Raw genomic sequence first — 24,825 nt, 5'->3', positions numbered from 1 at the left:
AGGAAGCAAGTATATTGAAATAAATAGTGAAATAAAGCCTTGAATTGCAAGAAAATGTTTTGTAATTGGCTGTTTAATTGAGTTAAAATAACTGATAAAAACAGGAAAAGAATAACCTTTAATTCCCTTTAATGTGAATTCATCCAAATTTGTAGGTTAGAAAAATTTAGACTTTATATATTTCATCCATGTCAGTATAATCTGAGGGAGGCGGAATAGAAAAGACTGATTACAGAGCATGGGAGAATTGGATGGGGGAGGCAGAAGAGAGAGAGAGAGGAAAACGAGGGAGAGGGATATTAACCGCGTGTTTCAGATGCTTCAGTCCATGCAGGTTTCCAAGGTTGACCCTGATACTGACTCCTGCCCATTAATGCCTCGCGCTCCACCAGTAGCAGCGGCCCCTGCAGTGCCTGCCTCTCCAGTTCAACCACCAGCCGAAGAGGAACAAGGGGCTGTGACAGGAGCCGCAGTATCGGGACCGAGCCAAGAGCCGAGGCAACTCAGGCCACGGCCAAAGACACTCCGGCGATGGTGGTGCACGACAATTCCAAAGTCTCTCCCCCAGCCTACCCAGGACAACCCGGCCCTTACAACGGCACCATTGCAGCCATGCACGCGGTGGCTCTCGATAGTCAGCCATGGACGTGCAACCACAGCATTCCCAATATGAGTTAACTCTGCCATCATAGCTGGATGCAGACAAGGGCCGGAGGAGAATGTAGCAGAATACTGTGGCAGACTCACAGAAGTCCACACTACCCACTGGGGAATAGAAAGACCGGACAGGATGGCAGCGGCACCGGCTGAGGTCTCAGCATGGGAAGCCCACCTCCGCAATAGCTTCATGAATGAAATCAGAAAAGAGGTATGCAAGCCATGCGTCGGGTGGGAAACGGCCCCCATGAGCACCATCGAGCAGTACGTCGTCCACTCTGAAAAGCAGCTGAGAACCGTATCAGAGAAAAAAATGAACGAGGAAATAGAATGAGGCACATCAAGCAGTCCTCACAATGTATTAAGCTGCCGAAGGTCAAAAAGGCAGAGGCCGTGGTCTAGTACGAGGCCATGAAGAGGAAGAGGAAGAGGGGGCTACGAACAGGACGACAGCAAGAGATGACCGATGCTACACGTGTGGAAAGAAAGGACACTTCTCAAGAGACTGTAAAACACGGAAGGAGAGGAGCTATGCCGAGGAAGCAGACACACTCTCTCTCCCTCATTTCTGAAGTATACCGCACCTCCTTACTCTTGCTTGCCGCAACTATCCCTAAAAGTGCAGGATATACGTATGTCATTCCTGGTAGATTTCCACTGCTAAATGTGTAATTCAGGCTAGGGAATTAGACGTCCCGTTATCTGGGACAACATTGACTACGGTAGGGGCCACTGGACACACTAGCCTAGAACATTACTCACACCCTCTCCCTTGCCAAAGTGAAGGGGGTCGAAATTTCACCCATGCATTCTTAATGTCCACAGTGTGTCCAGTAAATCTCTTGGGATGCGATTTGATGCGCAGGCTGTGCATTGTAATCGAGTCCAAACCAGAGGGCCTAAAGGTAATCAAGGCAAAAGCGCAACAGATGTACTCTGATAAAATTGAACCACTGTACTCATACCAGTAGCTGACTGCGCAGGAACCCACCAGAACTGACTATGTGCAGATGTCAGATATCCTCAACCAAAGTGAACAAAAAGGGGTAGAAGTAATGAAACTAGAAAACCTGCACTGTGCCGTATATGTGTCCGTAGGGCCTGATCATGAGTATGAAAAGGAGTGGTTCGGCAAGGAGCTCCCAGGAGAGGTCATTTGCCTCGATTATGTGTATTGGAGAATGGGGAAGGGCACAGTCTCAGTGATATTAGCTGAAGGCCCTCCTACTCACCAAAAGGAGCGTTTTGCCATGGCATGGGTAAGAGCAGAACAGGAAGGTGCATGGGAAATTATTGAGCAGGGAGAGGAGGTAAATAGCTGCTTGGGAACAAGAAGACAAAAAGTGCAATTTACCCTCAAGGTTAAGACATGTAGAGGTGGTAGAAGAGCATGAGGGATGGCACCAACAGGCTTTCATTCCTCTTCCTGAGTCCCCCCTCCTAAAAAAGGTTCCCAGTGTGTTGTGGGCACAGGGGAAGAATGATGTAGGTTTGATTAAAGGGGTAGCACCAGTAAAAATCACACCTAAATCAGATTACAGGCCCAAGCAACAGCAGTATGCCCTGAAACCAGAAGTCATAGAAGGCATTAAACCAGGGTTCAAAGACCTCCTGGACGCAGGCCTGATGGTACCACGCCCAGACTCACCTGTATGAACAGCAATTTTCACTGTTAAAAAACCGGGTCGTAACGAATGGAGGTTTGTACAGGACCTCCAAGCAGTCAACACAGCAGTTAGACAAAGAGCCCCAAACATCCCAAACCCACACACAATCCTCTCATCTATACTAGACGATAGTAAATGTTTCACTGTCATGGACCTAGCTAACGCCTTTTTCAATGTACCAGTGTATAAGGATAGCCAGTATTGGTTTGTCTTTCAATTCGAGGGAAAACCTTATACGTTCACATGCTTGTGTCAGGGGTGTTGTGAATCTCCCACTAATTATAATGATGGCCTTAGAAACAGCCTAGCACCACTCCAGTTATCGGAGGGCAGTGTGCTATGCAGTATGTTGATGATTTACTTCTGGCCGCACCCACTCAGGAACAGTGTGAAAGAGATTCCTTGTACTTACTCATGCACTTGGCCAAGACTGGCCACCGAGCCAGTAGGTCAAAGTTACAATTTGTACAGCCAGTAGTAAAATTCTTGAGTCACATGATTTCTGGAGAAGGGAAGGCATTGGCCACTGACCGTTCATCAGCCATCGCTCACATTTCAAGGCCTACCACCAAACGCCAGCTGCTTTCATTCCTAGGAATCTGCTCATACTGCTGCACCTTTGTTCCTAATTACGCACAATTGGAAGCCCCATTGAGAGCTATAGTCCCAACAGGGGGATTTCAAACCAAGGTGGAGTGGACCCCAGAGGCAGAGGAAGCATTCGTGGAGTTAAAACAGTCCCTACAAACCACACCCACCTTAGGTAAACCAAATCCAGACGAGCCATTCACCCAGACAGTTGACGAACAAAATGGGTGTATGATGTCAGTTCTCCTGCAGAAGCATGGAGACAGAAATAAACCAGTTGCTTACTATTCCTGCAAATTAGACCCAGTGGCCGCAGGCCTGCCACCATGCCTAAGGGCAGTAGCGGCGGCTGAAAAGGCCTTGGCCGCATCACAAGACATTGTGGGGTACACCCCACTAACTCTGTTGATTCCACATGCAGTTCTTAACAACCACAAGACATCACACCTCACTGCACAGCGATGGCTAAAATATCAAACTGCGCTGCTAGAAATGCCTAATGTAACGGTTCAGCAATGTACAACGCTGAACTTGGCATCCTTTCTGCCTATACCGGAGGACCGTGTGACACTAACAAATCATCTCTGTTCCCCTAGGGTTGACCTCCAGGATGAGCCCCTCGAGAATCCTGATTTAGTGCTGTGGGTAGATGGGAGTGCATCCAGAGACCCAGAGACAGAAAAGCTGCAGGTCAGGTATGCAGTAGTCACTGCACATAGTACTGTTAAGGGAGAACCACATTATTCCCCTCACATTATTCAGCCCAGGCAGCTGAACTGATCGCGCTAACAGAGTCCTGTAAAATTGCTAAAGATAAAACCATCAAAAGCCTTTGTTGTAGTGCATAATTTTGGCATAATTTTGAAACAGCGAAAATTCCTCACTAGTTCAGGGCACCATATTCAGCACCATCACCTTGTTGCGGCCCTGCTAGATGCAATCACCTTACCAACTGCTATAGCTGTGTGTAAGTGCACAGCCCATACTAAAGGCACAGACGAAGTGTCAAAAGGGAATCACCACCGGCGAAAAGAGCTGCCAGGCTTCCAGTGACACTGCAAGCCATGTCAGTTTCCATTACTCCCACTCTCAAAATATCACGAATGCAGCAGAGTGCCTCAGCAGAAGAAAAGGCCACCTGGAAAAGGGCTGGATGCACTCTCAGTGATAACATATGGCGTGAACCCAAAGGCAAACCTTACCTACCACGTTACACGTTTCCTTATATGGCTACCATTGCACACGGGCATACGCACGTGAGCACAGGGGGGAGGACAACAAATAATGAAGCATTGATATACGAAGGGGTTTACAACTTACTCTAAACATTTTTGCAACCGCTGCATTATGTGCACAGAACAATGTAGGACGAGGACAATCAGTGATGCAGGCGGCACACCCTCCACCTCGAGAACCATTCCAACACCTGCAAATGGACTTCATAGATTTAACACAGAGCGAAGGAAAAAAATACTGCCTTGTTATCGTGTGTATGTTTTCTAAATGGGTGGAAGTGTTTCCTACACGGAAGCAGGATGCTGAGGTGATGGCAAAAGCTTTCTTGACCGAAATTATTCCCAGGTGGGGAATTCCCAACAGAATCTCCAGTGATAATGGTACCCCATTCGTGAATCAGGCATTAGACATGCTAAGCAAATACTATGGCATAGACATGTGCCAGCATTGTGCCTACCACCCCGCTAGTGGCGGAGCAGTGGAAATGGAAAATGGCACACTCAAATCAATGAAATTGGCAAAAACATGTCAGGAGACGGGCCTGGCATGGACTAAGGCCCTCCCACTGGTGCTCATGAGCATGAGGATGGTGCCAAAGGCAAAACACTCTTAGCCTGTATGAGATTCTGTTCGGATGCCCACCAAATGCAGGATTGGGAGGAATGGAAGCAATTAACCGGCTGGAAGGAGCCATATCTGATGTCATGCTTTCTTACTGTATTAGACTACATGCATCTCTTTCTCAGGTCCGGCTCCAGGTGAAGGCGAATCTTCCCGCAGAAACAGATGGACCACTCCATGACCTGAAGCCTGAGGACTGGGTGGTGATTAAAGGACCTTAGAAAAAGTCAGTGGAACAAATTGCGGTAGCTGGGATCAGCGCAGGTTCTCCTGACTACTCACACCGCTGTTAAGGTCCAAGGAAGGAAAACTTGGACGCACGTGTCACATTGTAAGAGAGCTCCTGATCCAGAGAGGTGATAAAGTGGCTGACCTAAGGGGGGAGTAGGGAGCAAAAGCCTGCGTGCCACCCTCTCATCCCTAAGGTATCAAGATCGGTCGACCCTCACCTCCCTCAACAGGATGCTGATGCGTCTGTTATTGACCTTGATGGGCCCAGAGACTAGTGGCTCCCCCAGTCAGAGTCCTTATTCCATCAGAGACAATTCAGGACAAAACAAGAAGTGATCATGCCTCACTGGTGGCGGGTATCATCTGTGGGACCCCTGGATGACCCCGGGGGCAACAATGGGTTGGGCCCTACTACCTGGCGGCAGCACTGCTGCTACCTTGCAAAAATGAAACGGGCTGGCATGGCAGACACAACTTTTAGCAAACTGAAGTGGCTTTAGGAACAATAGACAGTCTGGCTTTAGGAACAATAGAAAGTCCGCCATTTGCACCACTGTCCTTCAACACAGGCTTGTTATCGACATGATTTTAGCAAAGGAAGGGGGAGTGTGCAAAGTGTTGGGAACTGACTGTTGTTATCATAACTTAACCGATTTAATTAAGGCTATGAGAGATGGTGTACCTCCCCCTCCAGAAGCAGAATCATGGTTCTCTCAACTTCAGCAGCAGTGGGGCCCATGGGGCCAGCTGTTACTTCAAATTTTCATCCCCATTATCTGTGCGATGTTATTGCTTTTGTGTTTTGCTCCATGTGTGTTGTCCTGTTGTTCCAGGGTTGTAGCTCGACGTGTGTGTGTGGGTGTGTGTTTTAGTTTCAAAGTTCGAGAGCATGTAGACAGCTGAACTGTGATCATAAAGACTATAAAATCTTTATCAGGAAAAGAGAGGGACAGCATCTTATCTATCTATCTATCTATCTATCTATCTATCTATCTATCTATCTATCTATCTATCTATCTATCTATCTATCTATCTATCTATCTATCTATCTATCTATCTATCTATCTATCTATCTATCTAAATTCATTATAAAGCAAATTACTTGACAAGCAAGGAACTGCAACACCAGAGGTGTTGGAAAACAAGGTCTTTTTAAGTTGCAAGGATTCAGGTTCAGTGTGATTTAAAAACAAACAGTAAATGTTCCCTCATTATAAATACAATTTAATCTAATTACTCTACTTTGTTTCCAAGAAAGAATGAAAATTATATCCTTATGGCTAGGGAGGTGTATGCCCATGTGATCAGGGCTGTGCAGTGTGTAGGCAGAATGTAGAGCCGATGCAGTGGGCAGTGAGGATGGAGATTAGCCACCTGGATGCTTGATCCAGGTCCTATCACACAGCTGCCAAGAAGCAGGAAAAAGAAAGCACTGGTTCTTGATTAGAGGCGTGTAGCTCCCGGTTGCTGACTCCATAATTGCATTCAGCAGGGCTCATCTTGCAGAAGAGTCTTAGAGGTCTTAGAGTCTTGCTACTGATCTTAGCATGCCTTCTTTACCTGCTTGTTGATATAACTCTGCACCGACTCCCATGTCTGAAGCATCTACCTCAATGAAAAGGGCGTGGTGGGATCTGGCTGCTGCAGTACTGGAGCACCGGAGCACGTGGCTTTGAGGTCCTCGAATGCCTTTTCGGCCTCGAGATTCCACTTTAGCCACTTAACTTGTCCATAGCGCAGCTCAGTGAGAGGCCTGGCCAGGGTCCTGAAGGACCAAATGAAACGCCAATAGAAGTCGGCAAACCCCAGGAACCTTTGCAGCTTATGGCACATCTCAGCCACCTGGTCACTGCCTCCACCTTACACGGTTACATGCGTATGGTGCCCTCCCATATGATGTACCCCAGGAAGCTCACCTCACTGCTATGGAGTCTCATATTTTTCCAATTTATGGTAGAGCTGGTTGTGTAGGAGGGTGCGGAGGACTGTAAATCAGAATGTTATTAATATAAGCAACGATGGATCCACCCAAAAGCTCCCTTAAGCCCTTGGTGATATATGCCTGGAAGACGGAGGGTGCTGTGACCATAAGGCAGAACTAAATACTCACAATGTCCAGAGGATGTACTGAAGGCTGCCTTTCATTCCTTCCTTAATCCGGATCAGATTATAGGCACTGCGTTGGTCTAACCTGGTGAAATACCTCCCTAAAATGCTCAAGGGTGGTTGGAATTAATTGGAGCAAGTACGAGTAGTTAACCAGTTACTTGTTAAGACCCCTATAATCTGCGCATGGCCTCAGCCCGCCATCCTTCTTTACGAAGGAGATGCCATCTGAGGCAGGTGAGGTGGCGGGGTGGATGTAACCCTGTGTCAAAGCCTCCCTGATGTACTGCTCCATAACCTGCACGTCTGCCTGGGAGAGTGGATAGATTGTGCATCAAGGTGGAACAGCCCCCTCCTTCAGGTTGATAGGGTTCTTTAAAACTTTTTATTTTCCATAACTCAAGCAAGTACAAAAAAAAAACAAGCTTCAAGGCAGTGGTCAAAAAAAAAAAAAAAGTTCAGAATGTAGGCTTGCACTGATAAGGATCTGTAGGTAGCTAAATGTCATTTTATTTTTGGGGGAGATGCATAGAGTTTGAACCTAGTACCCCTTCACTTTATTTGATGGTGAGCCAAGCATAAAGCATAAAACCTAGAACCTCAACTGCATGCATTGGATCGATAACTTCACTTTCTAGATTCTTCTGCCATGGACACTGATCCAACTCCTTACACCATGTGGTAGGCTAAAATTTACCCCTTCTACTTCGGTACGGACAGTGAACTGTATCTAAGACTGGTAAAACTATATGGGTAAGAGCTCTGTTTATTTGAGACAACTGACAAGTGAACTGAGAACTGTTTAACTAGTGTGAAAGGCATTTTTGGTGAATGTTTGACTCTTTCCAAATTACCTGGGTAATAGTTGAACTGTTGAATTGTACTATTTATTTATTTATTTCTCCTTTTTTCCTGCATTCTCTTTACATTAAAGGAAAGTTGTATTTTGCTTCCAACAGTACTTCCACTGTCCAGTGTGATCCCTTGATCTGTTTGGTAGCCCTGAATCTGTAGTCTATCCTAGTAGTCTTCTGATTGGCCCACACTAGCATCATCATTACCCTACTACCTCTATAGCTCTTCACCATAATCTTGATCACAGAGATTTCGAATGATTTCTTGCTCACCAGCACAATTCCACAAATGTACCATTTACTATAGGCTTGGTACTGTGCATACTCTTGTAACTCTTGAAGCATGCCTGGAAGCTGTGTATGAAAATGGCAATGCTCCCTTGACTGTGGGCATCATGCTAATTATTTTGGTACTTCCAACACTGTAACGGTGAGCGGTAAAAAGGCAGGCACATGTGCGGAGAAGAGCAAGATTTATTATGAGCAAATCCTAAATCAGAGTCATTGGAGTGCAGGGTCATAGAGCCAACATGGAGAGTAGGAGGATATATTATACACAAAACAAGGGCTAGGATAAACAAACCAAAGGCACATGAAGGCAAACTGGGGAAACAGGCTAGGAAGAACTAAGACTAACAAACATGAAGGCTAGAAGAAACATATAGACATGGACTACAAAACTTACAAACAGGCAGATACAGGCTTTCAGGTATTAAGACATTCAAAACATTAATCTACAACCACAAACACAATGAACCTAACACAAACGCACCCAATGAACAGCCAAGACACGGGGACACAACAGGTTAAATACATGGACCTAACAAGTCTAGATCGAGGGACAGGTGTGGAAAATAAAACTATGGAATGGAACTAAAATACACAAGACAGGGAAAACATGGAAGATGGGAGGGACTGATCGTGACACACTGTGTCAGTACCAAGACAATAGACACTAAACACTTCACAAAGTGACAGCGAGAGGGCATGCAAGTACACCTTTCTCTGCAGAGAATTTTTTTTTAACCCGAAAGTAATTTCATTATAACAGGAAGGCAGAAATGTTATATGTATATTGCATGCTAATGAAAATAAGGTGTAGAGCGGTCTGACATTTAATTGTAAATGAGTTATGCCCTTATGGTATAATAACACCTTAAGAGTTATGGAAATAAAATTTGAAAATTAATTTGAAAATTGTGGGTTATTGACTGAACATAGCTAATATTAAAATATTAGATAAGATTATGTGCTACATTTAAATATCTTAATAAATATTCATGGATAACCAACTCTCAGGGGATGGACAGCCTGCATGGATAACCTGTTCTCAGGGGCTGGATAGCCTTGCATGAAGAAACTCCTCTCTTGTGTTTCCTTCTGGCTCTTGAACCAGTCTGGCTGCATTCCTTAACACAGTCTTACTTGTAAGCCACTCTGGGCCTGTTCCTATTATTACACACTGAGACTGAGTCAGTAGGAGATTGATCTAAATTTATTTAAAAATGAAGATAAACTTGAATCTGGAGTCTCCACCTCCCATAGAATCATATGAGAAACTGAACAGAACAAAGTGGGCACAGATCAGAGTGAGACAGACTGAGCCAATTAATAATTTTCTGAGAGACACAAATCTATTTCAGAGGGAAACAGTGAGTATTTGAATCTGTGCTATAGGTTTCGAACAATCAAAATTTGGACTGAAACTCCAGACAGCAATATTAGAGCTTCTTAGTATTTATATTGCTATATAGTTTCTGTCTTGTTATCCAGCTCAGTGTTTGTTGTAATTCAGTCTTATTATTTTTGCTTTATTGGCTTGTGTCTAATACATATGTGGACTATAGTTTGATTATAACACTTTTATCTGCTGTGAACGATCTTCTGTTTACGCAGCAAAATCATTTACTTCCTCTCTGGTTCAGATCTTGGGAACACGTCACATTTGGGTGTGACAACAGCTTGTTTGTTTTACATTTTATTTTATCCTTAGATTGCATTATTTTTAATAATATTATGATAGGATTTATAAAATCCCATCACTAGAACACTCCTACATTCATGGGAAAAACTAATTAATATTCCAGAAGTCATTTCTCAGAAATGTCAAATGCTATATTTACAACATGTATGAAATAACACTAATGAGCTAGTTGGCTATCTAGATAACTAAGAGTAACAGCCTTTTCAGGCTAGCATTCCATGCTAAGCTAATAGCCTATCTTCAGTGGTAAGCACTGAACATCAAAAGATTGTATTGGGCTTCATTGTCTTACAGATGAAAATACTTGTCCATGTTTTGACACTGTTATTTCTGTGTCAGAATTTGCCCATAGGAAGTGACATGCTAACATTAGTTTAGCATGATGCTGGAACCTCAAACAACTTCCAAAACATAACAGCAATGTTTGTAATTCACATGTTTGTCACAACTAGTCAGTGTTTATTAAATTTAAATCCACACCAGGAATCAAAAAGAGCACTTCTGCAGGTCAAAACTGCATTATGTAGCTACATTTCTACTTTAAGAAAATCCCCCATATGATATTTTCATTTGACTTATCTCCATAGCAACAGAAAAAGCGACAAGCTCTGTCATTTAATTCTGTGCTGTTCAGTTAAAACATGTATCTCTTAAATCAAATCTTTTGGCATTTCACCGAAAATCGGATATTTCACAGTCCGTGACAGTTTTCACAGATGTGTATTTGTTAGGGCCCTATTTATTACTGATTTCAAATCTGTTGATAAAGGAGAGTGTGATTGCCAGACTCTGACTTATGTCTAGGATGTGTTTATCACTGGCACTACTATTTTCTTCCTGTTGTGGTTACAGACTGGTGACATTCAGAATTCAATACTCTTTGAATATTCTTAACATATACAGCCCTATGGTCTGGCCCCACACTATCTGAGTGAACTCATTGTATGCTATAAACTGCCTACTGCCTTCTCACATTGCAGGGTTACTAGAATTATTAAGATTTCAGCCAAGGGAAGAACCTTCTATCAAGCCCCTCAGTTATGATACAACCTTTCAGCTTTAATTCTGGACTCAGACACACTTTTTAAAATCCAGGCTAACGACTCACTTTTTACTCAAACATTTGATTAGTTCCCTATTTATAAAAGGTGCAGAGTCTGTGGACCATGGTCATAAAGTTTGCTGGTAATCTGGTGTGTTGATGGTGTTGCCCAGGCATTCAAAAATTCACTCAGGTTTGTGATGATGTTGTGGGTGGAATGTGATGGACTGCACTGAGCCAGTGTAGTGCCGAAAGAACAGGACTAATATCATCAATAAAATAAATGTGACCGTGTTTGGACAGGCAAAAAATCAGGCTGGGTGCAAGCACAAGGCATTAACAGTGAACAAACAGATTTTGATGAAAAACGAAAGTAAACACAGACAAGAACAAACTGGTCATGCAGCACAACAAGACAATCTAGACAAACTATGCAAATAGTTCAGATGACCCGCACTAAAGAGTTAACAGCAATAATAGAGCTCCTTAGTCATACTTCTGTACCTCCACATTGTGACTTGATAACTAGCACCATTTAATTACATTTTGCTTATAGTTTAGACTATATTTCATGAGAAATATGAATTAAAACTTAACAGGAATTTAGTTTTGATTCAAATTAACTTTCTAATCATGTGAAGGGTTTCCTGTAAGTGAACAGGGTAAAACAGTGGATTTGGAGTAAATATTTATCTTGCAGTGTTTCTTATTTTAAATTGGCTTCTGACCCAGATAATTGAATATTATGTATCTGCAAATACGTGTTTGCAGGTCTACAGCTGTTATCTGTAGGAGAAGGTGTGACCCCCAAAATGAGTTTCTCTGTGGAACAGCACACACAGAAAGGAGCGAGGTGAGAGAATACTGAGCATACTGAGACCAGACTTGGAAACTGAAAGCAGAAATGCAAGGAACCATTGGTGAAGATACACAACAGATTAATCAAATGCACTAATAAAATAAAGTGAGCGGTTGGGTGTGTGTTAGTCTGATCCAGGGGAAGAGATTAGACTCACGTGAAACCAGCTGTGTGTCCATGAAGAGTGACGATTCAGTGAGACATTCACAACATTTCAGAGATGAAGATTCTACGGAGCTCAGGTAAGGATGATGTAGGGAATGTGAGTGTTCTGCAGAGCTCAGGTAAGGATGATGTAGGGAATGTGAGTGTTCTGCGGAGCTCAGGTAAGGATGATGTAGGGAATGTGAGTGTTCTGCGGAGCTCAGGTAAGGATGATGTAGGGAATGTGAGTGTTCTACAGAGCTCAGGTAAGGATGATGTAGGGAATGTGAGTGTTCTACGGAGCTCAGGTAAGGATGATGTAGGGAATGTGAGTGTTCTACGGAGCTCAGGTAAGGATGATGTAGGGAATGTGAGTGTTCTACTGAGCTCATGTAAGGATGATGTAGGGAATGTGAGTGTTCTACTGAGCTCAGGTAAGGATGATGTAGGGAATGTGAGTGTTCTGCGGAGCTCAGGTAAGGATGATGTAGGGAATGTGAGTGTTCTACGGAGCTCAGGTAAGGATGATGTAGGGAATGTGAGTGCTCTGCGGAGCTCAGGTAAGGATGATGTAGGGAATGTGAGTGTTCTGCGGAGCTCAGGTAAGGATGATGTAGGGAATGTGAGTGTTCTACGGAGCTCAGGTAAGGATGATGTAGGGAATGTGAGTGTTCTACTGAGCTCAGGTAAGGATGATGTAGGGAATGTGAGTGTTCTACGGAGCTCAGGTAAGGATGATGTAGGGAATGTGAGTGTTCTACGGAGCTCAGGTAAGGATGATGTAGGGAATGTGAGTGTTCTACGGAGCTCAGGTAAGGATGATGTAGGGAATGTGAGTGTTCTACGGAGCTCAGGTAAGGATGATGTAGGGAATGTGAGTGTTCTACGGAGCTCAGGTAAGGATGATGTAGGGAATGTGAGTGTTCTACGGAGCTCAGGTATGGATGATGTAGGGAATGTGAGTGTTCTACGGAGCTCAGGTAAGGATGATGTAGGGAATGTGAGTGTTCTACTGAGCTCAGGTAAGGATGATGTAGGGAATGTGAGTGTTCTACTGAGCTCAGGTAAGGATGATGTAGGGAATGTGAGTGTTCTGCGGAGCTCAGGTATGGATGATGTAGGGAATGTGAGTGTTCTACTGAGCTCAGGTAAGGATGATGTAGGGAACGTGAGTGTTCTACTGAGCTCAGGTATGGATGATGTAGGGAATATGAGTGTTCTACTGAGCTCAGGTAAGGATGATGTAGGGAACGTGAGTGTTCTACTGAGCTCAGGTAAGGATGATGTAGGGAACGTGAGTGTTCTGAGCGTGTAAAAACATGGACACCCTCGCAGCACAGAAGTGAGGTGTAGCACAAGGGCTCACAGACCTCAATACCTGAAGTTGCTGGCTCGGCACTTGGCTCAAAACTTTGGCAAAGACCCAGTCACTCAGTGCTGGGTCACTGGGCTTATATAGACCTAGTACAGCTGTTGGGCATCAAGCCTGATTAGTGGCATGCCTGACTCAAGGCCTCCCTCTGGTGGCCAGAGGGAACCTCAGCCTGGCACCAACCTTTACAGATGATGTAGGGAATGTGACTGTTTAACTGAGCTCAGGTAAGGATAATGTGGGGAATGTGACTGTTCTGTGACTGCTGTCACTTTGTAAATAATTTTCTATAAAACTAATCTTCATTTTCTCTAAGTAGAGTAACAGAAAAATACATAAAGTAACAGTAATAAAAGAAAAAGAATACAGAATACAATAAATAGTATGAAAAGCAATGAGTGCAAAGCATGAGTGTAAGAGTGTAAGATGTGAGTTCAAGAGGGAGAACACAGAGATGAATTCAGTAGAGACAGATGGTTAATAAGTAATTAAATGAATGAACGTAATATTTATTATTTTAAAATCTTATCATTTTTTCTGACACATATGAAATCATTTAAAAAAATGGTTTGACCAACATGTCAGTCCGATACAGAGAGACAGATCAGACTTATCTGTATCCAGCTCTGTGTCCATGAAGAGTGACACATCAATGGACCCTCCATATCACTTCAGAGGTGGAAAGTGTTCTGATGAGAGGTAAGGATGGTCTCATGGTTTAGGAATGTTCCTCACTCCCAGTCCCACCTGATCAAACTCCCTCAGCTCATTATGAAGCTCTTCATGAGCTACATTAGGTGTGTTGGAGAAGGAAAACACTAAACTGTGCAGTGCTGCAGGTCTCTGAATTAGCGGATTAAATCAGTTCATCGAGCACTAGGAGAAACTGAATCTACTTGTATTTTGTTTCTTGAACTCTACAAATTATATAGGATGAAATGAAGAAATGAAAGTGTTTGTTGAATAAGTGTAAATTGTAGTGTAAAGTGTATTTGATGGTATGTGTTGTGCAGGTATGAATGTGCTGCATCTTCCTCAGTATTCACCTGCAGGAACAATGTGGAGTCCACATTCAAGGTCTGTGTATGTATGTTTGTGTGTTTGTATGTTTGTATGTATGTATGTGTGTATGTATGTATGTATGTATGTATGTGTGTGTGTATGTATGTATGTATGTATGTATGTATGTGTGTATGTGTGTATGTGTGTATGTATGTGTGTATGTATGTATGTATGTATGTATGTGTGTATGTATGTATGTATGTATGTTTGTATGTATGTATGTATGTATGTGTGTGTGTGTATGTGTGTATGTATGTATGTGTGTATGTATGTATGTGTGTATGTATGTATGTATGCACAAGAGGACAATGGCTGTGTTCTCCATCATATAATGAAAGCATCTCTTTCTGTAACATTGCCTGTTTAACATTGTTGCTGTTGCCTAATCAGGATCTAGAGCACAAAGTCATCTTTCTGGTGAAGAAGGAGCTGGAGAGGTTTAAGAAGCTACTGAGTCTAGATTACCCAGCATGCTCTGAGAGAGAGGTAGAGGATGAGGAGGATCAGAGCAGTGTCAGAGAGGGAGTGCTGAAGATCACACTGCACGTCCTGAGGAACATGAACCAGACAGACCTCGCTAACACACTACAGACCAGTAAGATCTCTGGGTCATGGCACCTTTAGTTTTAGAGGATGAACACTTATCCAAACACTTTAAATATGATGGTATCATTCTAACTAAATTTTGTCCTCTGTGTTTCTAAAAAAGTGCATAAAATGTGTTCTAAAAAACCTGAAACATTGATTTTAACACCATAAAATAACTGTCATCATTCTTCTGTTTACTAGAGTTGGTTTCTGTATATCAGCAAAAGTTCAAAAACAAAATGATAGAAAAATGTAAAAGAATTAATGAAGGAATGTCACATCATGGAAGCTCAGCTCTTCTGAATGAGATCTACACAGAGCTCTACATCACAGAGGGAGGGAGTGGAGAGGTCAATAATGAACATGAGGTGAGACAGATTGAGACAGCACCCAGGAGACCAGCAACACAGGAGACACCCATCAAATGCAATGACCTCTTTAAAGACAAACCCATCAGAAGAGTTCTGACTAAAGGAATTGCTGGAATTGGGAAAACAGTCTGGGTGCAAAGGTTCATTCTGGACTGGGCTGAAGGAAGAGCAAATCAGGATGTTGTCTTCATATTTCCACTTCCTTTTAGGGAGCTGAATTTGATGAGGGAGAAAAAGTTCAGTCTCATGGATCTGCTTCACCACTTTTTTCCAGAAACAAAACAATTAGAGTTCATAGACTGTGATGCCTATAAAGTCATTTTCATCTTTGATGGTCTGGATGAGTGTCGACTTCCTCTAGATTTCCAGAACAATGAGAGATTGTGTGATGTAACAGAGTCGACCTCAGTGGATGTGCTGCTGACAAACCTTATCAAGCAGAAACTGCTTCCTTCTGCTCTCCTCTGGATAACCTCTCGGCCAGCGGCAGCCAATCAGATACCTCCTGACTGTGTTGACCAGGTAACAGAGGTACGAGGGTTCAGTGACTCTCAGAAAAAGGAATACTTCAGGAAGAGAATCAGAGATCAGAGCCTGGCCAATAAAATCATCTCACACATAAAGTCCTCAAGCAGCCTCTACATCATGTGCCATGTCCCAGTCTTCTGTTGGATTGCAGCCACAGTTCTAGAGAGAATGTTGGGTGAAGCAGAGAGTGGAAAGATCCCCAAGAATCTGACTGAAATGTTCACACACTTCCTGATCTTTCAGATCAAACACAAGGACAGAAAATACTATGGAAAAACTGACACTGATCCTCAACAGACTAAAAAGAGTATTCTGGCACTGGGAAAACTGGCTTTTCAACAGCTGGAAAAGGGCAACCTGATCTTCTATGAGGAAGACCTGAGAGATTGTGGTATTGATGTGAAAGAAATGTCCGTGTACTCAGGAGTGTGTACCCAAATCTTCAGAGAGGAGTCTGGGTTGCACCTGGGGAAGGTGTTTAGCTTTGTGCATCTAAGCGTTCAGGAGTTTCTGGCTGCTTTATATGCATTTATCTCCATGTCCAACAACACAAATGTGTTGGAACATCAAACCACTTCAGTCCTAAATGACATGAAAAGCTCAACAATGTCTGTCTTCCTTATCAGTGCAGTCGACCGAGCCTTACAGAGTGACAATGGACATCTGGACCTTTTCCTCCGCTTCCTTCTGGGTCTCTCACTGGAGTCCAATCAGACTCTCTTACAAGGTCTACTGACACAGACAGGAAGCAGCTCTCACAGCAAAGAGGAAATGGTCAAGTACATCAAGGAGATGATCAGGGAGAATCCCTCACCAGATAAATCCATCAATTTGTTCCACTGTCTGAATGAACTGAAGGATCCTTTTCTAGTGCAGGAAGTCAAAGCATACCTGAGCAGGGGAGGTAACCATTGTCTCCATGGAGCTATGCTCTCTCCTGCTCAGTGGTCAGCTCTGGTTTTTGTGTTGCTGAACTCAGAAGAGGAGCTGGATGAGTGTGACCTGAAGAAATATGACCCATCAGAGGAATGTCTACTGAGACTGCTGCCAGTGGTCACAGCATCCAGAAAAGCTGTGTGAGTATTTTCATTCATAAATGCATTACTGCACTGTGGGTGAATTCCCAAAAGCATCATAATACTAAGTAAAAAAAAGCATAGAAAGCCTAAGTAATGTCACAATAATAAATGCTCAGAGAAGTATCGATTCAAGTGTGAGAGATATTTGTTATTATTTGTGGCAGGCTATCGAAGGGTAGAGGGTGTGGGGGGGTTAGCTCAACCTCTCAGTGCTGAAGGCTTGAAAAGGGAAATTCCAAGTCCAAGTTAACCTGGTCCAGAGTTGTCACAGTTAGGCAGAAACCAGGAAGTACTTAGGAGTCAGACAGCAGGCTTCGTCTGCAAGGAAACCAGAATTCACAAACCCACTCCGTATACATCTTGTGGAAAGCAATACTTCACAAGGAGTAGTCCGCTGTGTCTGTTTAAAAAGGGGAGTATAATGGAAGGACCAGGTGACAATAATTAAACGTCAGGTGAGTTTGATCTATGTAATGGTGGCGTAGGCAGGTTTGTGCTGTACTGCTTGAGGAATGTATGCTAAATGTGTGACATGTTCATTCTTAACTCCACCATATGGTTGATAGATTTTAGGGAGTTTCCTAAACCCCTTTATAACAAATGTGACATGTACTCTAATCACCATTTTAGGTGATAGCTGACCCACTCATTAATCCTTAAGTGTTTCGTAAGTGTTTTTGTGCTGCTTTTTCTCTGACTACAGGTAATGCCTACCAAACACTTATGAGGAGAGACTTTAAAGCTCTTTAAATTTCTTTCACGGCTTAAAAATACATAATGAATCTATGAAATGCTGACTGTATGTGTTCCAGTGGGTTCAGTCTACTGTATATAACCCATAACAACCCACAAGGTCAAACCAACTATCGACTTGTAGGGCTTTTTTATTTATTTATTTATTTACTTATTTATTTATTTATTTATTTATCTTTTGAGTTTTTCAGTTTCTTTGTTGCAGAGTTAACAAAGAAACAATTTTAACCTGTTTATTTATCTATGATCTAAATAATTTCCTGCTTAAATAACAACAACAGTGTCTATTCATACACGCAATGTTACTTAGTTACTAATCTGGGTTTGGAATTATGGAAATATTGCTGTGGACACATTCGTTGATCATCTGAAAAAATGGTGGTGATGTCTTACTGAACTTACCAAGTGTTTCAGCCTGCTATATTTGATTTGCTGGCTTTTAAAGTTTTGATGATGGTGGTGATGAACCAGCCTTCTGCTTGTTAATTTATCGACCCCCTTAATCTCATGCATCTGTTCTACTCAATTTGTTGTGCCTTTGTTGAATGATTTTAACACACATGTTGATGTATCAGATGGATTTACATTTACATTTTTAAATATTGTTGAATCTTTTAACTTTGTGTAACATATATCAAGTCTGACTCATAAGAGTGGACACACTGTGGATTAGGTTTTTACTTTAGAGCTTAATCTTTATTCATTTGTGTTTTCATCATAAAGATATTGTTTTTGAGACTGAGTTTTCAATCTAAAGCTGTAAATTTAAGCATAAAGTATGAGCATGGATTTTGAATGATGAGTCAGTTGCTAAATTTGAAACTATAATGCATCATTTGCACAGATTGATGGAAGTCATCAATCTTCCACAATCTTTACAATAGTGTTCAACTGTTGTAAAAGAAGTGGCTCCATTTAAGATTAGATCAAAACCATTACCTAAATAATGTTGTGCATTTCAAAAGAATCTTGAGTGCAGACAGGCAGAACATAGACAGAAAAGGCCAGGTTTATTATCTATATATGAAAGAGCATGTGGTTTTGTATAATAATAAAGCTAACAACATTAGAGAGGCATATTTACATAATTAAATAACCATAATCCAGTTGGTAAATAACCATAATCCAGTTGGTATTTACTACTAATGATTCTATTATCAAATCTATGAAGTTAATCACCCATGTTTCTAGCATTGGGTGTGAAAAAAAATCTTTAAACATTTTATTTATTTATTTATTTTATTATTAACAAGATTGATGATATTTGGGCAAATATTCCAGCTATGTCTCTAGGTATGGAGGTTTCTCCTGTTAGTCCTGACAGAGTTTACCCAGATTATTTTGGAAGAATTAATAGAGATTGTACAGCACTTAATCCTCTTCTAATTTCCTTGATGTTCTTTCTTTAAATGTTCTTAAGCATTTTAAAATCTGTTGGTCCTAATCTGCAAAAAATTGTGAATGTCTCATTTCTTCAGGGTGTGTTCCTCCTGTTCCTTTTAGGTGGTGTCATGGTGTGCTGAGCACCCAGCAGGACACGCCTACTTCCACCCACAAACACACACTACACCAGCACAGCCCCAATCACCCACTTATTGATGATTGCCCACATCTGTTTCCAATTTCACTGTTGTTCTTCTCACTACATAAGCCCACTGGTACCTGCCATTACTGTTGCGTCTGGCTGTGTCTTCGGAGTGATGAGCTGGGCTTCTTTTGCTTCTGCGTACCAGCATCACTAGTTGATCTCTGCGGTTTTTGTTTGTTTGAATCCAAAAAAGACACTCCAGCACTTCACTTGCCACCTACTCTACGTCACAGGTGGCTGGTGTGCAATCTCTTGTTAAAAAAAAGGCTCTTAATCCAAATGAGTGTTCAAATTTTAGTTCCAATCTAAACTGCTATTTATTTCTAAGATCTAAGAAAGTAGTCTTAGGTCAACTTTTGCTTGCATTGGTTGCTAAAAGCATATTTGAAAAATCAGGTTTCCACTGAAAGCATAGTACAGAATTATACTAAATTATATTTTGTTAAATTCTGATTCTGGGAGGATATCTCCTTTTGTATTTCTTGATTTTAACGTGACCTTTGATATTGTAGATCGTGTTACTTTGATAAATGGGCTTAGGAAATAGGATGGTATATCAGGAATCATGTTAGAGTGGTTTGTATCCTAAATCAAATAGAAAGTTTTTAGTATCTACTGGAAAAATGTTTCTTCTGTAGCTGATCTTGTGTGTGAGGTACCTCAGCATTCCATTCCTGGCCCTAATTTTTTTTTCCACTTCATTTGCTCTGTCATGGGGTCTTAATTTTTTTTTTTTTTTGAAATATTAAAATATGCTGATGCAATGCAGCTGTATCTCTTCATTGAAAGGAAGGGCTTCAGTACAATAGCCAATCTAATGAAGTATATTGATGCTATTAAAGGCTGGATGAATTGAATAAGGATAAAAGAGGCTTTGGTTGTTTGACTTGACAACATCACTTGGGATTTGTAGGTTTTGTGCAGATTTCCAAGGAATCTTGCTGTTTTTAATTCTCAGTTATAGTTTTCAGGAAATTGGGAAACTTGTTCTGTCTTATTTTCAATTGAAAAACTTTAGCATTTTATCTTGGATTTTAACATTGCTTTTTATCTTGGATCTTGGAAACAAGGATTTTTATCTTTTCAGGATAGACAGAGAATTACTCATACACTTGTTTCGTCTCCTCTATATTATTGCTATGCTTTATACATTTGCCTTAGTCAAAGATCTTTGGCAAGACTCCCAACTGGTTCAAAATGCAGCTGCACCATTTTTTATCACAAACTAGGTGTCGGGATCATATTTGTCCAGTGCTGGCCTCTGTTAACTGGTTTACTAAACCCTGAAATTTAGGATTGAGTTTAAAGTTTTGTTCTTAACTTTTAAGCATTAGATAGATGGTGATGCACCTGAATATATGCAAGTATTTCACATGCAAGTACCAGATCATTGAGATCATCTAATAAAGGATGTCGCATGGTTCCAAGACTGAATTGAAGTGAAAGGGTTTCTGCACATTTGCTGTCTATGCACTGAAATTGTGAAACAGTCTTCCTGTCAATATCAGGCTCACTGAATATATAGTTTCTTTTAAGAAATGACTTAAAACTTATTTTTACTCTCAGGGTGTTATGCAGTCATGATGACTGGTGATGTGCTAAATGTTTATGTATGTCTTAGTCCTTTGTATATTTTAAAAACCTCTTTTAGCAAGTGTTGTTTTTGTGAAGCATGTTGTAGCTTGGGTTTGGAAAAGTGTTATAGAAATAAAGTTTACTTACTTATTGATCACTCACCCAGTGTAAGAGTCTTCTCAGAATCTGATGTTTCTCTTTTGTTTGAGTGTGTTTGAGTGCATAGGTGTGTGTGCACGCACATGCACGTGTGATAGAGGTTGTATATGAGTGTATGTGTACATGCGCCTTTGTGTGTGTGTGTGTGTGCCCGCAATAGAGAGATTGTGTGCATATGTGTGTACTGAGCTGTAAGTGTGAAGTTTTTCTCCTTCTCTCTGCAGGCTGGATAACTGCAGTATTACAGATGAAGGCTGTGCCGCTCTGGCTTCAGCTCTGAGGTCAAACCCCTCATCACACCTGAGAGAGCTGAATCTGAACTACAATGAACCAGGAGACTCAGGAGTGAAGCAGCTCTCTGCTCTACTGGAGGATCCAGAGTGTAAACTGGAGACACTACAGTGAGTTACAGATTTAGTGTCTCTTTATGCAAGCATGCATGCGCGCACACACACACACACACACACATGCACACACAGTCATTGCATGTCTTTGTGTGCACTCGCTCCTCTCAGTTTTTTCTCTAACAAAAAACATCACTTTCTATATTTATAGCTGTAACACATGCACTAATATAACACATGACTATATTGTTTTCTCTCTCTCTCTCACTCTCACACACACACACACACACACACACACACACACACACACACACACACACACACGATGTCTCACACAATTGTTTGTGTTTTTCTCTCACACAAACATTCACTCTTTCTCTAGCTCATTCCCTCTCTCACACACACACTTTAATTACTCCATTAATCAGATACACATACACACATTCCTCTCTCACACTTTTTCTCACTCTCTCTCTCTTAATACACACACGTTATCACTAAATAACGATCACTGTCACTAATTATCTCTCACTAACAAACACACACAACTTGTTTTGTGGTGTTCTGTCTGTGTGTGAGAGACATTTTGTGGTGTGAGAGAGACATTTTGTCTGTGTGCATGCATGTGTCAGAGTGTGTGTGTGTGTGTGTGTGTGTTTGTGTTGAACTGTATGAGCGAGGTGTTTTTCTCTTTCTCTCTGCAGGCTGTCTAACTGCAGTATTACAGAGGAAGGTTGTGCTGCTCTGGCTTCAGCTCTGAGGTCAAACCCCTCATCACACCTGAGAGAGTTGAATTTGAACAACAATAAACCAGGAGACTCAGGAGTGAAGCAGCTCTCTGCTCTACTGGAGGATCCACACTGTAAACTGGAGAAACTAGAGTGAGTTACTGATTTACTGTCTCTTTACACACACACACATACAGTTTTTCTCTCACAAAAACATTACTATCTTTCTCTATCTCTATGCCTGTAACACACGCACACACCAATTTATATTTAACTTTCTCTCTCTCTCACACACACACACAAACATTCAGTCTCTGTCTCTAATGCACAGTTTCTCTAATACAAAATAAGTTTCACTAGCCTTTTTGCACCTTTTTGCATCTTTCACATATACACAGACATAATTTCTATTTCCCTTTCTCTCACACATACACTAAATTAATCTCTCACACACACAAACATTATCCTTGTACCTCTTTTTACAGACACATACAAACATCCACAAAGTAATTATCTCTCTCTGTTCACACACACTACCTAGATATATTTTAACACACAGCATTACCTCTGTATCTTTCACCCACAACTTAAGATATCTGTTGTAAGATTTTCTAATCAACCAAATCTTTGTAACAGTGTGTTGGTGTTGTGTCTGTGCACGTGTGTATGCATGTGTACACATATTTCTTGGAGATACATTTTGTGTGTCTGTGTGTATTGACCTGTAAGTGTGAAGAATTTCTCTCCTTCTCTCTGCAGCCTAGATGGCTGCAGTATTACAGATGAAGGTTGTGCTGCTCTGGCTTCAGCTCTGAGGTCAAACCCCTCATCACACCTGAGAGAGATGAATCTGAACTACAATGAACCAGGAGACTCAGGAGTGAAGCAGCTCTCTGCTCTACTGGAGGATCCACACTGTACACTGGAGATACTGCAGTGAGTTAGTAACTCTTTATATACACACAAACACAATAGGTATCTCTCTCTCTCTCTCTCTGTGGTTTATACATGCACAATCTCTCCCTCTGTTCTTTTCTCTCACAAAAACATGTAATACATACTTTCACTATATTTGTCTCTCTCTCTCTCTCTCTCTCTCTCTCTCTCTCTCTCTCTCTCTCTCACACACACACACACGTATTTGCTTTCCCCCTCTCTCACACAGATATAATCTCTATTTTTCTCTTTTTGCTATTTATTACAAACACTGTCACTTTATCAACCATTATAAACACTATTACACACATTCTGCCCTCTCTCTCTCTCTCTCTCTCCCCTTGCTACACCACTCGCTCTTTCTCTACATACGCACATTATCACTGCATTTCTCTCACTAACACACACACATCATGTTACATGCGTTTGGGGTGTTTAGTGAAGAGTGGCACAGCTTCATTTCTGAGTGCGTGCTTGTGCGGGAGAGAAATATTTCGTGTGTGCATGCGTGTGTCACTTTGTAGTTGCATGCACTGGTATGCGCACCTGTACTAATGTGTGTGTTGTTAGGGGCCCACAAGGAGGCCTCCAGTCCAGGTGGGGTGGCCCCGAGAACAACAAGCATATGGACTGGCACCCGGGGCCACACTAAAGTTGAACAATATGATGTTTATTAGACACCACAGTGTACAACACCAATGGGAAGAAATGCAACTGTGAAAGGACAGTGGGCACAAACATGTATAGGAGATCACGAGGATTATTATTATTAGTAGTAGTAGTAGTTACATTTTTATTATTGCCTTTCTCAAACTCAAGGATACTTTACAGACAGAAATTAGCTTTTACGCTCATATCAGTCACACACCGATGAGACGTGGCAGCCCATTTGCACACAGCATCCTCTGTCAGAAACCATTAAGTATCTGGATGGTACCAAAGCAAAAATAAAACAAAAAAAACCCTTCTTAACACTTTGAGCTATACCAAAACCCTTATTTTAATCCTAACAGAGAAAAATGATATAATCTAAATTCCTTAATCTAAATCCTAAAAGAAAAATAATGTTTTCTCATAAGTGCTTGACATTTTGCTATAAGATGGCCAAGTTTGTGACATCTAAAACAAGCCTTAGGCATAGGTGTAGAAGAGTTCCTTTGACCAACCTGCACAGGCTGTGAGTGCTGACAGACAACTGTAGGAAGATCTTTATCTGTTGAAAACCAGGTTTGTGGGTTAGCACAAACTCATCTGTGAGTATTGCAACCTCAGTGACTATGGCTATGATTCTTTTGTTAAGGTAAACTGCAACACGTTTTGTGCAGAGAACCTTTAAATTCTTCCAGCAAAACCAGATCACAAAGGGAAACCATGTCACCAACTCTTCTGGTAGAACATCATTTTTCCAAAATGTTTCTTGTCTTTCTCCCTAGCATATTCCATATAGGTCTGTGTCGGGGACTTCTTGAGACCTCGGAATTTTTGACGATAAGCCTCATGTACCAGTTCATATGCTCAAAGAACAGCAGACTTTACTGCCTTGTACTTAAGGCTGTTTAGTAACAGAGATGAGCAAACATCCTTGGCTTTTTCAGTTAGCTTACACTTGAGCAGCAGCAACCACATGTCTCTAGGCCATCCAGGAGCTATAGCAATGCGCTCAAATGCACAAGAGTAAGCATTCACCTCCATTCCTATGAATGGCAGTGCTATCACGACATTTTTGCTTGTGTCAAAGACCACAGTAGGAGCA

General features: G+C 41.7%; 1 protein-coding gene across 3 annotated transcripts in view; it reads left to right on the top strand.

The window, feature by feature from the left end:
* Positions 1–9,401: 9,401 nt before the first annotated feature.
* LOC113567517 (NACHT, LRR and PYD domains-containing protein 12-like) overlaps positions 9,402–24,825 on the top strand; it is a 22,443-nt gene continuing 7,019 nt past the window's right edge. The window contains exons 1-10 of one of the 3 annotated variants that reach the window (XM_081704343.1): positions 9,402–9,612; positions 11,758–11,839; positions 11,974–12,087; positions 13,947–14,060; positions 14,375–14,438; positions 14,814–15,018; positions 15,213–16,986; positions 21,289–21,465; positions 22,113–22,289; positions 22,896–23,072. In XM_081704343.1, the coding sequence (XP_081560469.1) occupies positions 11,799–11,839; positions 11,974–12,087; positions 13,947–14,060; positions 14,375–14,438; positions 14,814–15,018; positions 15,213–16,986; positions 21,289–21,465; positions 22,113–22,289; positions 22,896–23,072 (2,843 nt within the window). In that variant the 5' untranslated portion in view covers positions 9,402–9,612; positions 11,758–11,798. Of the gene's footprint in view, positions 9,613–11,757; positions 11,840–11,973; positions 12,088–13,946; positions 14,061–14,374; positions 14,439–14,813; positions 15,019–15,212; positions 16,987–21,288; positions 21,466–22,112; positions 22,290–22,895; positions 23,073–24,825 lie in introns of those variants that run through there. The other 2 variants (XM_081704344.1, XM_081704345.1) reach the window with 2 other exon arrangements.

The sequence above is a fragment of the Electrophorus electricus genome, chromosome 21 (genome assembly GCF_041902795.1).
Source record: "Electrophorus electricus isolate QZ-2024a chromosome 21, ASM4190279v1, whole genome shotgun sequence".
NCBI classification, from domain to species: domain Eukaryota; kingdom Metazoa; phylum Chordata; class Actinopteri; order Gymnotiformes; family Gymnotidae; genus Electrophorus; species Electrophorus electricus.
Note: the sequence above shows the minus strand (reverse complement) of the source record. Positions and strands in the feature narration are given on the sequence as shown.